Source organism: Elgaria multicarinata, chromosome 2, assembly GCF_023053635.1.
Source record: "Elgaria multicarinata webbii isolate HBS135686 ecotype San Diego chromosome 2, rElgMul1.1.pri, whole genome shotgun sequence".
NCBI classification, from domain to species: Eukaryota; Metazoa; Chordata; class Lepidosauria; order Squamata; family Anguidae; genus Elgaria; species Elgaria multicarinata.
The window spans coordinates 84,061,183-84,074,472 of record NC_086172.1 but is presented as its reverse complement, the minus strand read 5'-3'; the positions used below and the strand labels follow the sequence as shown (position 1 = coordinate 84,074,472).

The following is a 13,290-nucleotide window of genomic DNA, read 5'->3' as shown; positions in this document are numbered from 1 at the left end:
TCTGGGCTGTTTACAAAATTTAAAACAGTGAACATTAAAAAGTATACAAATTTAAAACCATCAAAAATATAAAAACAACAGTGTAAAACAGTATCCATTTTAAACAATGACAGTTCTGGGGTCCATTAAAAAACAAACAAACTTAGCATATGTTGTTAAATGCTGTTAAATGCCTGGGAGAAGAGAAAAACCTGGCACTGAAAAGATAACAATGTTGGCGCCTGGCGAGCCTCATCAGGGATATCATTCCATAATTGGGGGGCCACCACTGAAAAGGCCCTCTCCCTTGTTGCCATCCTCCGAGCTTCCCTCGGAGTAGGCACTCGGAGGAGGACCTTAGATGTTGAGCGCAGTGTACGGGTAGGTTCATGTCAGGAGAGGCGTCCCATCAGGTATTGTGGTCCCAAGCTGTGTAAGGCTTTATAGGTTAAAACCAGCACCTTGAATTGGGCTCGGAAGCGTATAGGTAGCCAATGCAGGCGGGCCAGAATCGGTGTTATATGTTCGAACCTTCTGGGGCTATAGGAGTGCACCATGGAAGGGGCCATGTCTACGGGTGCCAATCGCCATGGCTTCATTCAGATGGGGTGGGCACCATGTGTTCAACTCTGGCAGCTGTGTAACTTTGCATGAAGGTGTTGCTGTATTAAACAAAGGGCTATTCCAACCCATGCAAAGTTGGGAACATTCGTTAATAAATAGAAGCATCTCAATTTTGTATGCATCTCTGAAGATCAGCATTGAGAATATAAGGATCTAACAGATTAACAGTTACAATTCTAATTTAGGTTATTTGTTAAAATATATACAAGTAAGTTCTATCATAAGTTGAAAAACACATGACCAGTTTTCAGATTACTGAAAAATGGTTTTTTTCTTGCTAGAGGCTTATAACCTTCATAATTTGATCTGGACCATATTGCAACCTAACTAATTGTTACCATTGTTGTTGCATGTAGCTGTTTGACAGGGTATATCAACCACAGCCTTTCCGTGTTTGATGTCCAGGACTTTGAGAACCACACAGACCTAGTAGAACTTCAAGACTCCATGGGAAATAAGATAACACACTGCAGGTATTAACATGTTGTTTCCATGCCCTCTGCTTCTATGTGAAAATGTCACAGCTCAATCCATTAAGCAATGTCTCACCGTAAGCCTCCTCCTCTTCAATAGAGCATGTGTTATCTGGTCAGCATTACAATGTGGAGTGGGGTTCCCCCCCCCCCGTTTATATAATAATTTCACAAATCCTAGCACATGTGCCTAAAACAGCCTAAGTGAGGGAGAACTCCAGATGATTACTAATTCTTCTGTTCCTCTTTGTGGATGTAAACTGCACATCCACAAAAGGCATGCTCAGAACTAGGTGTTTGCTCCTCTTGAAAAAGGAATTCAACTGTATATAGGGTGCTTCCGGACAGGAAGGGTCCTAGCACTAACCAGATGGCATTGTGCAGCTATTTATTCATTTTTAAAAATTATTTATTTATTTCTTCCATCTTTTCTTCCTTAATGGATTTTCCACAATAAGAAAAAGATGGAAGAAAGTACTGGGAAAACACAGGTTGGTTATCAGTAGAAGACTACTGCCCAGAAACTTCTGTGAATAAGGCAGGGTGATGGCATAATAAAACCCTTATCTGGAAGCACCCATAGTTTAAGGGCTTCCATTAGCCCAGTAACAGAAGAAACCCTACTGTCTGCATTTTTAATCTGATAAAGAGAACAATACTCTCTTGGTACTAGACGATGATTATTATTTTCCCATCTCCATTTATTAGCCTCTGAAAAAAGTATAGTAATCATTTTATTAATATTTCACGGTGGCTTACAAATGTTTTTTTTTTAAAACACAATTACACTAAAATAAGAAAGAAAAAGAACAATACTAAAAGAAAACATTAGAAGTACATTCAGAGGGGTAGGCATGTTAATCTGTTGCAACAAATGCAACAAAAACTCTTATTGAAACAACAGACAAAAATGCCAAGTAACAGTGCTGCAGCATTTATGTGTTGCTCTGCCACTTCCTGCAGGTACCGAGATTACAGGAACAGTGATGACTATGGTTATTCTATGCAGTTTTGGCATGTTCTTGCGGCACGTCTTGCCTTCCTTATCTTGTTTGAAGTAAGTGTTTTAGTTGGAAAAGCATTGGATCAGGTCTCCTTTAGTGGGCTGAGCCTTAGAAGATTCATTTCAGCTGAACCAAAACGTAAGAGTGCTGAAACAGGGCTGCGTATGGGTATTGCTTTATTAGTCACATGCTTACTGCAACATGTTGTATTGCACTGAGAGTATCTTAGGTCTCTTTTAGCAAAGTGTGACTCAAACTCTTCAATACTGGTGAGAAATTTAATCAGGAAAATTATTCAGTTGCACCAGCATAAGCAAAAGTTGGTTGAAGGTCTGGACTCCAGTAGGGCCAATATAAATGTTTTAACTGATGTCTTTATTGTATACATGAGAAAAAAACAAGATCTACAAACAAACAGCTCCATAGAAAGAGAAGATAACCCTGCTAGCAGCTAGGACTTTGCACTGCAGCAGGCAGAATGCCATAGCAATTGGAGCACAGCTGCATGGCAAGAGAAACTGGCCTGCCAAAACCTTCTCTTTTGCAAAGCTGTTACATTATTATTTATAACCTTTGCATTCTGCCCTTGGTCTACAGAGCCCAGGATGGGTATACAAATGGGGTTTCCCATGTTATCTGCTATCCAGGTATTGTTCAGGCCAGACCTGCTTAGCTGTGAAGATGGAATTGTGCATACAGTCTGTTACCAGAGCCCAGGAACAGAACCCTTTTGCCAATTAGCAAAGGGCAACCATACTTAGTCTTGGCTACGGACTAAATAGAAGGCTTGTGTTGAATTATAATGGGGACATCACTTCAGTTTGCCTCTGGATGTAGCAGAATAGTGGGTTTATAATGCTGCCAGTCCAGTCCTTTCACAGGCAAAGGAGGCATTTAGATTGATTGTAGTAAGAGCTTGATTTAGACCCATGTTGCTTAATGATCACAATGTAATGAAACAGTTGAGTGTCCAAAAGAACTTTATAAACTCATTAAGAGGAGTTGATTACATTGACTACTGTTGGTCATTGCCTAAACGGATGGGCAACATGGTCCTCCAGCTGTTTTGGCCTGCAACTTCCATCAGCCCTAGGCAGCCCTGCCGCTGGTAAAAGATGATGGGAGATGTAGGCCAAAAGATGGAGAGAGGCACAAATTGCCATTCTTGGTCGGTGAATGCAACCTGTTTTCTGTGAGGAATGAAATCTGATCCACCTGTTTGGCCCTTTGCAGCATGTGGCTCTGTGCATCAAATTGATTGCAGCCTGGTTTGTACCTGATGTCCCCAGGAGGGTTATGAATTTGAATCTGAAAGAAAAACGTAAAAATCTGCTGAAAAGACTCAGGTGGGTGCTTGATTTGCATGAAGTCTAATTCTCTTGAGAGACCAAGCAACAGACAGTCAGACTGCAGGTTGACAATTGGGGAACTGTGGTCTCTTCCAAGTTTATACATGTTCTTGAAGCTATTTTTTCTCCTCCCTCTGCTTCTTTACATCGACTTTTTGTCTACTGGAGGCCATCTAAAACTCAGCCCTTCTCAAACAAAGCATTATTAATTGTAACCAGCAAAGGATCCAGCCTTTCTTTGCTAGTTCTGGCCTGCCAGTGAGTGAAGCATACCTTATGCATTGGCAAATGAGACAGACTCAAACAGTTCCAAAGTGAAACAAGACAGAGTCTCTGATATCTCAGACTGTGGCTAGATCTGCACCAAGCAGGATGTAGCACTATGAAAGCGGTATATAAGAGGCAGGAGCCACACCAAGCAGGAGATAGCACTATGAAAGTGGTATATGAATGGGCCCCAACAGTTGTCAGTGCACTTCAGTACCACTATAAAGCAGCAGGGTGGCTCCTGCCTCTTACATACCGCTTTCATACCACTTTCATAGTGCTATATCCTGCTTGGTGAAGATCTGGCCTGTGACTAGGCATTGAAGGAATCAGTGCTCTCCTTGGTTTGGGGTGCCTCAGACAATATGATGAATATGCTCAAATGCAGATAAGAATCCATCTTCAATCTTCTTCTGTAGCAGTGATGACAGGGAAAAAGTCCTCCACCATCAATGCTTCTGCTCAGTTTTCAGCTGAGCGTTGTCATGTTGTTAAAGAGCTCCTTGGTGTAGGCACTAGAATACAACAGCATGAACTTTTGAAAGGCTGCTTGAGTAATGCACTGGACATTTTATGGATAAGGCTGCTTGTATCTGTGCCAACTTTGATGTTACTGTTTCAGTGGAGTTGGAGTGCACTTTTTGGTCAGGTTGTTACGGATAACTTTCAGCTTATCTAACCTGAGGAGGTTGACAAACTGCTTGGAGGATTGAAACCTACCACTTCCTGTTTAGACCCTTGCTACCACAAGTTCTTTAGATGATTGCCCATCCTGACCTGTGAAAGCAGCCTGGACTGGTCTAGGTATTTGGACCTCAGAGGTGGACAGTGTCCCACTTTTCTTGAGGGATGGTAAAGTTCTGATAACCTTGAAAGAAGTAGTGGTGAGGCTTTTGTTGAAGAAACCAAGGTTAGAGTCTATGGTTTTGTGTAACTGCTGCCTAGTTCCAAATTTGTCATTTTTGTACCGGGTATTATATGGTGGGCTCTCAACTCCAGGCAGTGTTGGATGATATTGATTATTTCAATACAGTTCCAGACCTGGTTATGGGACAAAAACAGCTGAGATTTAATCTAAGTAAGATGAACGTATTGTGGCTAGAAAAAACAGCTACTATGGATGGATATTTAGAACTAGTCTTAGATGAGGTTGCATTCCTCCTGAGCAACCAAGTGCTCAGTTTGAAGGCCTCTTGGACTCTGTGATAACTGGGAAGCTCAGGTGGCTGCAGTGGCCAGATAAGCTTTTTAGAGAACAGACCTTGCCTCAGTTATCCAGGCATTGGTGTAAAGGGAAAAAAAGAGGGCCAAAATTTTAGCATACCTGGTATTTAATATCTATGCACACTTACTCTCAATGGCACCTGATTTGGCCAAAGTGTTGTAGGTGAGGTGCTAAAGCTTAAAACATCTACTCAAACTTTAAAATTGAATCTATTTAATTAATTTATTTATTTAAAAGGAGAAATTTTAACCCTTTACCCAGCAAAGCAAAGATAAGACCATATTCACAAGTCCTGCAGCTGTATGGCCACCATTCACAAATACTTTACCAGCAAAGGGGATCTTCTGCCAGCAAAGGGAACCTCCCTACAATACAGACCTCATTAATTGGGAGGAGGACCACGAGTTTCATTTTGCTTGGTCTTAAATACTCTTCCTGGTAGCTCTTCTTTTTCTGTCTTCTTGCTGTTGTCACTCAGTAGAGGGAAAGGGAGGACAAGCAACATTGAGGAGGAGTAACAGCAGGGTGCTCCTGATGACGACCTCCCTGTAGCAGCATGAGCCTATCTATGCCAACTTCAGACAGTTGTGAAAGTAGTAATCCCCAAATCAAAGCAAATGAGTTATTGTTTTTCTGCAAATTAATTTTCAAACTCATCGTCATGGTCACAGGAAGGTTAAATAGCTACGAGGACAGCTAGAACAACTGAAGTGTACAGCACACAGCAGATGTTATGGCAGCAGACTATTTCATGATTCCATTCTCAGATGATTCCAATAAATATTCTTGTATCCCATTTTTCTTTTTTAAAAAATCTTAAGAGTAGCATATAAAGGGTTCTTAGTGGTTTCTCATCTAGGCACTAACAAGTCTACAACTCCTTAGATTCATTGTTGTTTTTAGGATTAGATGCTTTTAAAATGTTATGGAATGCAACCAAAATAATGAGAGCTGTTCCTGTTTATTTTAGGGAAGTGAACGACTCCACAGATGTATAGTGAAATGCTGAGGAGGCAGTTGGGATCAAGAGAAGAAATCCTAGAACCAAGTGCCTAGCAGAATGGTGCTATAGGCTTTGAAGATGCCAGTTGAAATCTGCAGGCCTAGCTTGACATATGACCTATACTGTTCTTGGACTTTTTCTCTTCACTGAAACGGAATAATGCAAAGATAGCTTTGCATGGTACAACTGCTTTGAATATTTCCATGTTCCCAGGAGAAGTAAAATGGTGAAAATAATGCCACAAGGCAGAAGTGGGAATGTTTACACAGTCGATAAAATAACACATTGCTGAAAGCCTAAAAACATTTTGGTTTTGCCAAAATTTCCGTGCTTTTCTACCATAAGTAGTAGCACGCAGGATCTTAGAACTGACACATGCTGGCACCACAATACATCTGGCATTTACTATCTACAAAACTCGACACATAACTATCTCAAACTTACATGTATCATAAGCACGACTCATAAGCCAATAGGAAATTTCTTAACTCAGATTCTCAGTTCATAGGGGTACATCAATATCTCATTTTCATTTTTATTCTTTATTTGATGATGTTCCTTGTTTTGGATAGAAATACATTGTTTGTATAGTGTGGATTCCTTAAGCATAATCCTGAGGTGCATGTGCACTGTTCACCTAAAGTTTATTTTTAGAGTTTGCTTCTGGACAGTAATCCCAACAAAGCCCCCAGACTGCTGTTTAAACCTAGAGTTCATAGGGAAACTCTTCAAAATAACTCCCATATGTGTTGCATTTGTGCCTTTTGGATCAACCCCCTTGATGTTTTAATGACATGGCATTTGATATAGGGCAGTTTTCTTGTGTATCAGTTTGTAAAATGAGTCCAATTAACTACCTACCTCACTAAATGATGGGAGGTTCAATTCAGATCTCAAAAGCACTTTAAGGCCTTGTCTATATTATAAACATTTCTTGATTTTTGTCGTTCCAATGAGCCACTGGGGTAGATGCTGATATCCAAGCTACAAGTAAAGTCCCTCAAAGGTAGCAAATTTGCCTCACCTGACTTTTTCACATACAAATTGTGTCTGTATAGATGCAGCCACATACAAAACTGACCAGTATAAAAAATATCCTTGAATTCTATATTTGTGATGCTGTTAGAACCCAATTAGAATCCAATACATAAACAGCATTTCTGCCCTGTCCAGAAACTCTGTACAGCTTACAAGGACAATACAATTCCATCATTAATTCACTCATCCTAAAGAAGCTGACTGATCATAGTATTGTGTATTTACATAAACCTGGAATGTAGAAAACGAAACGGCACTAGTAACTTTAATCGTTGCAAATAAGGGGATTTTAGCAAGTGCAGTTGGTTGCGTCATGGTGCTAGAAGTGTGACAAAAGCCACACCTGCCAAAATTCAATATTCTGCACAAACATTAAAGGCACAAGCTCTGTGGTTCACTGTTCTTTGTTTCTTTACATAAGCCATTTCATGTAAAACACCCCCTTGTGCTTCCCTTCCAATCAAGTATCTAATAATGCTGAGAAACAAAGTACAGTAAGAAGAATAAGTAGCAAACGCAGGTTATCTTTTAGATGCAAGTTCCAATTATTTGTGTCCATTCGCCTTGTATTACATAGATTGAGTAGAACAACTGAATGAAGGTTGACATTGATATGTAACTTTTATCATCCTGACATTCAAATTCTCACATTTTTCATTGTATGCAAGTTTTACCACATCTTATATGTATTGTTAAGTTACTTGCATTAGAACGGAATCATAAACTGTAATGGTGCAGCTTACGCTAAATGGTACTTCTATATTATTTTTACCCTGACTTTCTGTAAGGACTCGAACTGTTGATTTCAGTGATCAGAATTTTACTCTCTGGTTTCTGAAGTCATTTTTGGAATTTGGACTTTTGACTCAAAAGATCATGCAAAAATGAAATAACCTTTAGCTGCCTAACACCCATGGACTTACAATAGATGTTAGGCACCTATGGTTCCTCCCTCCTATCTTTTCTCCCCTTTTTCTTCTTTCTCCTTTTTTTTCTTTTGTAATTTCTAAATTTCATTGCAAGTTCAGTTTGGTCAGCAATCCCAAGTACTTTCATTGAAATCCAATGGGACAGATTCAAACTAGGTATGTTCACACGTCTGTATAAAGTCTTAATCCTAGAAGTGTTTTGCTCAGGGAATCTCCTTTAAAATGGTGTCTTAAAGCAATAGGATGTGCCTCTGTGGATTATTTGAGCAGGAATCCCTATTGAATTGGGAGCCTTAATTCAAATTGCAGTTCCTTGGGCTTTCTAATCTTGTGTTTCTTATCCTGTTTAGACTTGTACTTTTAAAGAAAACACACAATTATTCTGAAATTCTGTGCAATGTATAATTTTTATTAAATGAAATTTTGTATTTTGTATTTTGTTTTATTTTGTTCTGTACAGCACCATGAAAACTTGATGGCACTATATAAATAAATATTAATATTAATAATAATAATTATACAATAAACTTTTAAAAAACAAAAATCTACAACTTTTAAAGAAAAAGAGTCAACTGGCGTTATTTTTGTTGGGAAAGAGCTGACAGGAATCCTGTGTTTGGAGAGAGAATACAACAATTTTGCAGTAACCAAAGGTTAGGGGTGAGGAACCTGTGGCCCTCCAAGTGTTGCTGGACTACAATTCACATTATCCCTGGCAATTGATCATGCTAACTGGGGCTGATGGAGGGCCATAGGTTCCTCACACCTGCCATAATTAGTGCTACTGGGAAGTGGGACACTACACCTTGTAATCTTTTTCTCCTCTCTTCCCCATTACATGGTTGCCAATTCTTCTCAGAATTTACATATGTGGACTAGAGGTTTCCTGTGAAGTTCTACTTTATTTTTATTTCTCTCCCTCCCATATATGGTGCTGTTAGTCACTTCTGGTACCAGGTGGCCCTCTGGAGGTACCAAAGCTCTGTCACCAAAAGGAAGGAAGGAACCCTCTGCTTTGGCATCCACCATGAATAGGATGGCAGATAAGGTCCAGGGGCCAAAGAGACAGGGTGGGGTTTAGGGTACCCAAGTTGCAAAGGGAAAAATGAATGCAGGTGCCACCGAAGTCCCAAATCAGGGCTCCCTGTGGTGGCATTGAAAGTAAAGCGTGACCTGGAAAGATGGGCTGTTTTGGAACCTGCCAATCTCCAAATGTGTTGGACTATAGCTCTCAGTATCCCTGGAGAAGGTGCCAGGTTGAAGAAGGTTGTATATGATTATTGTTGTGATTAGTAGCTAATCACAATATTGCTCATCTCTTTTGGGAGACAAGGTTTGGGATTCTGTTTTTCTTTTTTGGGAAATCCAAAATCAGTCTCTAAACTGAATTCAAAATGCCCTCCGACAGGAAACCTGGGGAAGCAAAGATAGTTTTTAATTTGCGTCTTTTGCAGAGAGTTCATTGCTCACGGATAGAGCTCATGTTTTGCATGCAGAAAGTCCCAGGTTCGGTCCCCGGGATGTCCGAGAAAGGCTGGGAAAACTGCCTGAAACCCTGGAGAGCCATTGCTGTGGGTCATTGTTGACAATCCTGGCCTAGATGGACCAATTGTCTGACTTGGTAGGAGGCAGCTGCTTATGTTCAATTTTGTGAGAGTATGCAAAACTCGAAGTCTTTTCCCCCTCTGAACAGTACTAACAATATTCCCATATTCTCTGTATAATAATTTCTGTGATATCTTTTCTGAAGTTTGGTTCTCCTCCAGAACATAATGAATTATTGCTATTTCTCTAACAATTTGTAATGCTACAGTGTTTGGGAACCAGTGGTAAGCACTGTACCGGGAACGAGCTCTGAGAAGAAATGTAGTGATGCTTCTCCTGAATTTCTGAAGGAAATACAAGCTCCATTTATTCTTACAAGCAATTCATCGTTTAACTGGGTTAATAAAAATTGCTGTATCTTATGGGTGTCTTTTTTCTTTTTCTAGATATATAGTTCTTACAATTTTATTGGTAGGTTAGAAAGACTGCTAGCCATCTCAAATAGAAGGGGCAGGTTTAAATAATATTTTAAGTTGGAAATACAATAACAATCCCTCAATTCTGCTATTAAAAGAATCCCTAGTAAACGACAGTAAATTATAGAAGGTAAATATTTTAAAATGGAAAGGATTTGATTTCATACCCACATTCCAAGAACTGAGGTGCTCCTTAAAAAAAGAAGTTGGCTAAGAATTATAGCAAAATATGTCAAAGGGTGTTCTTTTCTGTCCTGGTTGTAATAGATCCAAGCATTTTGGCCTCTGTACCACCTGTTTTCCATTTTGAATTGAAGCCATTATACTGAGTGGCTGAGACCCTGGCATCAAGCAGTGCAACAGTGTATGTGGGATGAATGGAATGGAGGTTCATCCTCATCATATCCGGGTTAGTATGGCAACTCCTAGTAAAGGATTCATCCAATATAGACATAATTTTATTGGAGCACGTTCAGTAGAAGGAACATCCTGGCACCTGCATCTGAATTGCTGTGGAAAGACACTCATGACTTTGTGCCTCTTAATGTGCTTTATGCTACTGGTAGCGTACATGATAAAAAGTGGTTTATTTTAGAAGACAGAGCTTTTACTGTTGCCGTAAATTCTCCTCATACACAGGATTGGTTTGATGGGCTCATTACTGTAAGCTACAGTCATTTATTTATGCTGAGGAGTGTAGAGGCAGGAAAGTAAAATTACACACACCATTAATACTGATTCCAAGGCTTGTCTAATGTCTTCTATTACTTCCTTTCCTACTCTAATTCTGCTCAGTATTTTCTTTCTCACAGCAGCCAGTGCTGTACAGAGCACTAATAATACAGAAGCCACAATCAGCTAGGCTACCTTTCAGTCATTAGTGCTTTATGAGCTATCTTCTCCCCAAATACCATTAATTTGTAGATAGACCTCAGTCTTAATTTGCATAATATTTAAACATTTTGGATTCTTTAACACTCATCCTCACAATCTGCTACAGAACTATTTCTCACATCCTCTAATTCATTGAGCAGAAAATTCCAAGACAGCTTTCAAAGGTTACTTTCCTTTGGAAGAGAACGTATGGAAGGCGTGAATGGTGTTTTGTATAATAGTAGTCAAGCAGATGTTGCAAATTGAGTGAGCCAGTAAAGGGACAGGCAGTGCATCCTTTCCCTCCAAGGCAAGAGGCTCATCTTTGGAGATTCATACCATTAACAATCTATGCGTGCAATCCTATGCATGTTTAGAAAGGAAAAGAAGACCTCAGACTTCCACCATAGTCTGCCTGAACATGCTTAAGATTGCACCCTACATCCAATTTGTTCCTTTCCCCCAACCTCAACACTGTCCAAACATTCCCTTCTAGCTAGGGTTGCCAACTTTCTTTCTAGCAGGACTCTAATATACCAAGCATTAGTCCCAAAACTTTACCCAGCATGTGGACTATGTGATCGGAAACCCTTTCATTGGTGAATTTTTGCTTCTCACACAGATGTAAAGAGACACATGATCCCTACAGAAAGAACAGGCAGCCCAACTCTCCTTGAAAGACTAACTCTAATCTCCTCCTGGCAGGAAGCTGCCCATCAATGCCCTGTTGTTCACCATAAAATGCCAGCTAGCTCTACAAAAATCTAGAGGTGCAGGTCTCCAAAAGTCTTTAGGGATCCACATAAGGATGGGATACCGAGACCTAGGGTGCTTCCACAATCACTCTTCTTCATTCACAGAATTTTAAGAGGGGTGGTGTTGGTCCAGATTATGTCTTGTTTTCCCATAATTTCTTCAGTCCTTCCATTAAAGAAAAAAAAAGATGGAATAGCTGCGTGATGCCTTCTAACTGGTAGCACTAGGAGCCCTCTATCTGACGTGTCTTAGCGTCTAAGAGACTAAACTATGAATTAGAAACAAGTTCACCCAACTTGGCCTTGTCATGTTGGCTGGGGATGATGAGAATTGTAGTCTTGACACATCTGGAGGGCACCAGATTAGGAAAGTTTGATTATTCGACAGTTTCCAGACTTAATCTCACTCCTGCATTAAGTCATCAAGGGGTTATAAGACAAGCCACAGACCCCATAGTTGCAGAACAGTAATGCATACATTCCTACAGGACTCTTGTAGGAATTATAACATGGTAATGTCTGTGAAACTCTTTGCACGCTCATAAGAATAAATCAGTGAAGAACATCAACTTTGTTTCACGAAGTGTGAATTTATTTTAAGTGCTCAAGGGAGACGTTGAAGGAAAGCCTCATATACCAGGGCTATACATCTTCTTTGCCCCATAGTGGCTGTGAATCGGCGCTGCGTCTGTTATATGACATAGCCATCGATTCGCAGGCACTGCAGGGCTTTTTCCTGAAGTTGAGTGTTAGGAACGTTGGGGATTAACCTAATTTCCCCCTTCAAAGCAAGGTCATCATGGCCCTTCCGCTGTGTGACCTCACTTCAGCATTGAACCAGGGACTTTCCAGGGTGGATGGCGACCATGATTAGTCATTGGAAGCTGGGCAAAGGGCAGGCCTGGTGAGCCGAACAGACGCCAGAAAGCCTGTGCTACCTCCTGCAATTTAGGTTACCTGCCGCCACCCTACAGCAGCAAAACTGAAGGGCATAATGGCAAAGTGGTGGCAACACCACACCATAAAGGCAGGGCCCAACTCACCATACATCTATTGAAAGGAAAAGAAATTCAGAAGCTGTATCTAGTCTTATGCACGCCTACAAACACCACTCTTAACAGTACAGAATGTCTGATCCTGTCCTTGTCTCTTATTCCCCTGTGCAGACTGTTGACACAAGAAGTTGAGAATACCTGCATTTTACTTAAGTCTCTCTTTATGTCCACTTCTTGTTTCCTCTGCGATTTACATTGCCATCTAGCTCGATAGGTTTAATGAAAAGAAATAGCAAAGCACATAAATAATCCGGTACCAAACAGGTTATGAGATATATACACACCCACTGCTAAAGTAAGACATTTTGGGTGCAATCCTATGCATATTAAGACAGAAAAAGTCCTAAAATTCCAAGCATCCCGGATACTGGGAGTTGTAGGACTTTTTCTGTCTTAACATGCATAGGATTGCACCCTTCCTCTGCATGCATTCCTGGGATTCGAGTCTCGGCTAGCGCCTAGAGGTAGTCAAATCTGGTTCCTCACACATACTAGAGAAAGGAGGAAACAAGCTGACTCATCCAAATACAATCGTGTTAAGTGCACGCTCTAAACAACTCTTTCCAAGCCCACCTCCACTAAGTGGCTGAGTTCGGACGACACGCTAATCAATGGTTTTTTCCCATTCTGTTCCTATTACCCCCCTCCGCCGATTAGCGTGACGTCCGAACTCATTAAGTAAGGAGTAGTGCGAA

The 13,290-nt window shown here is 40.5% G+C and overlaps 1 protein-coding gene across 1 annotated transcript in view; it reads left to right on the top strand.

Moving 5' to 3' along the window:
* ANO9 (anoctamin 9) overlaps nt 1-7,038 on the top strand; it is a 51,676-nt gene extending 44,638 nt beyond the window's left edge. Inside the window, exons 21-24 of the mRNA XM_063118739.1 lie at nt 960-1,076; nt 2,040-2,133; nt 3,314-3,426; nt 5,892-7,038. Of these exons, the coding sequence (XP_062974809.1) occupies nt 960-1,076; nt 2,040-2,133; nt 3,314-3,426; nt 5,892-5,919 (352 nt within the window). The 3' untranslated portion in view covers nt 5,920-7,038. The remainder of the gene's footprint in view (nt 1-959; nt 1,077-2,039; nt 2,134-3,313; nt 3,427-5,891) is intronic.
* The last annotated feature ends 6,252 nt before the right edge of the window (nt 7,039-13,290 follow it).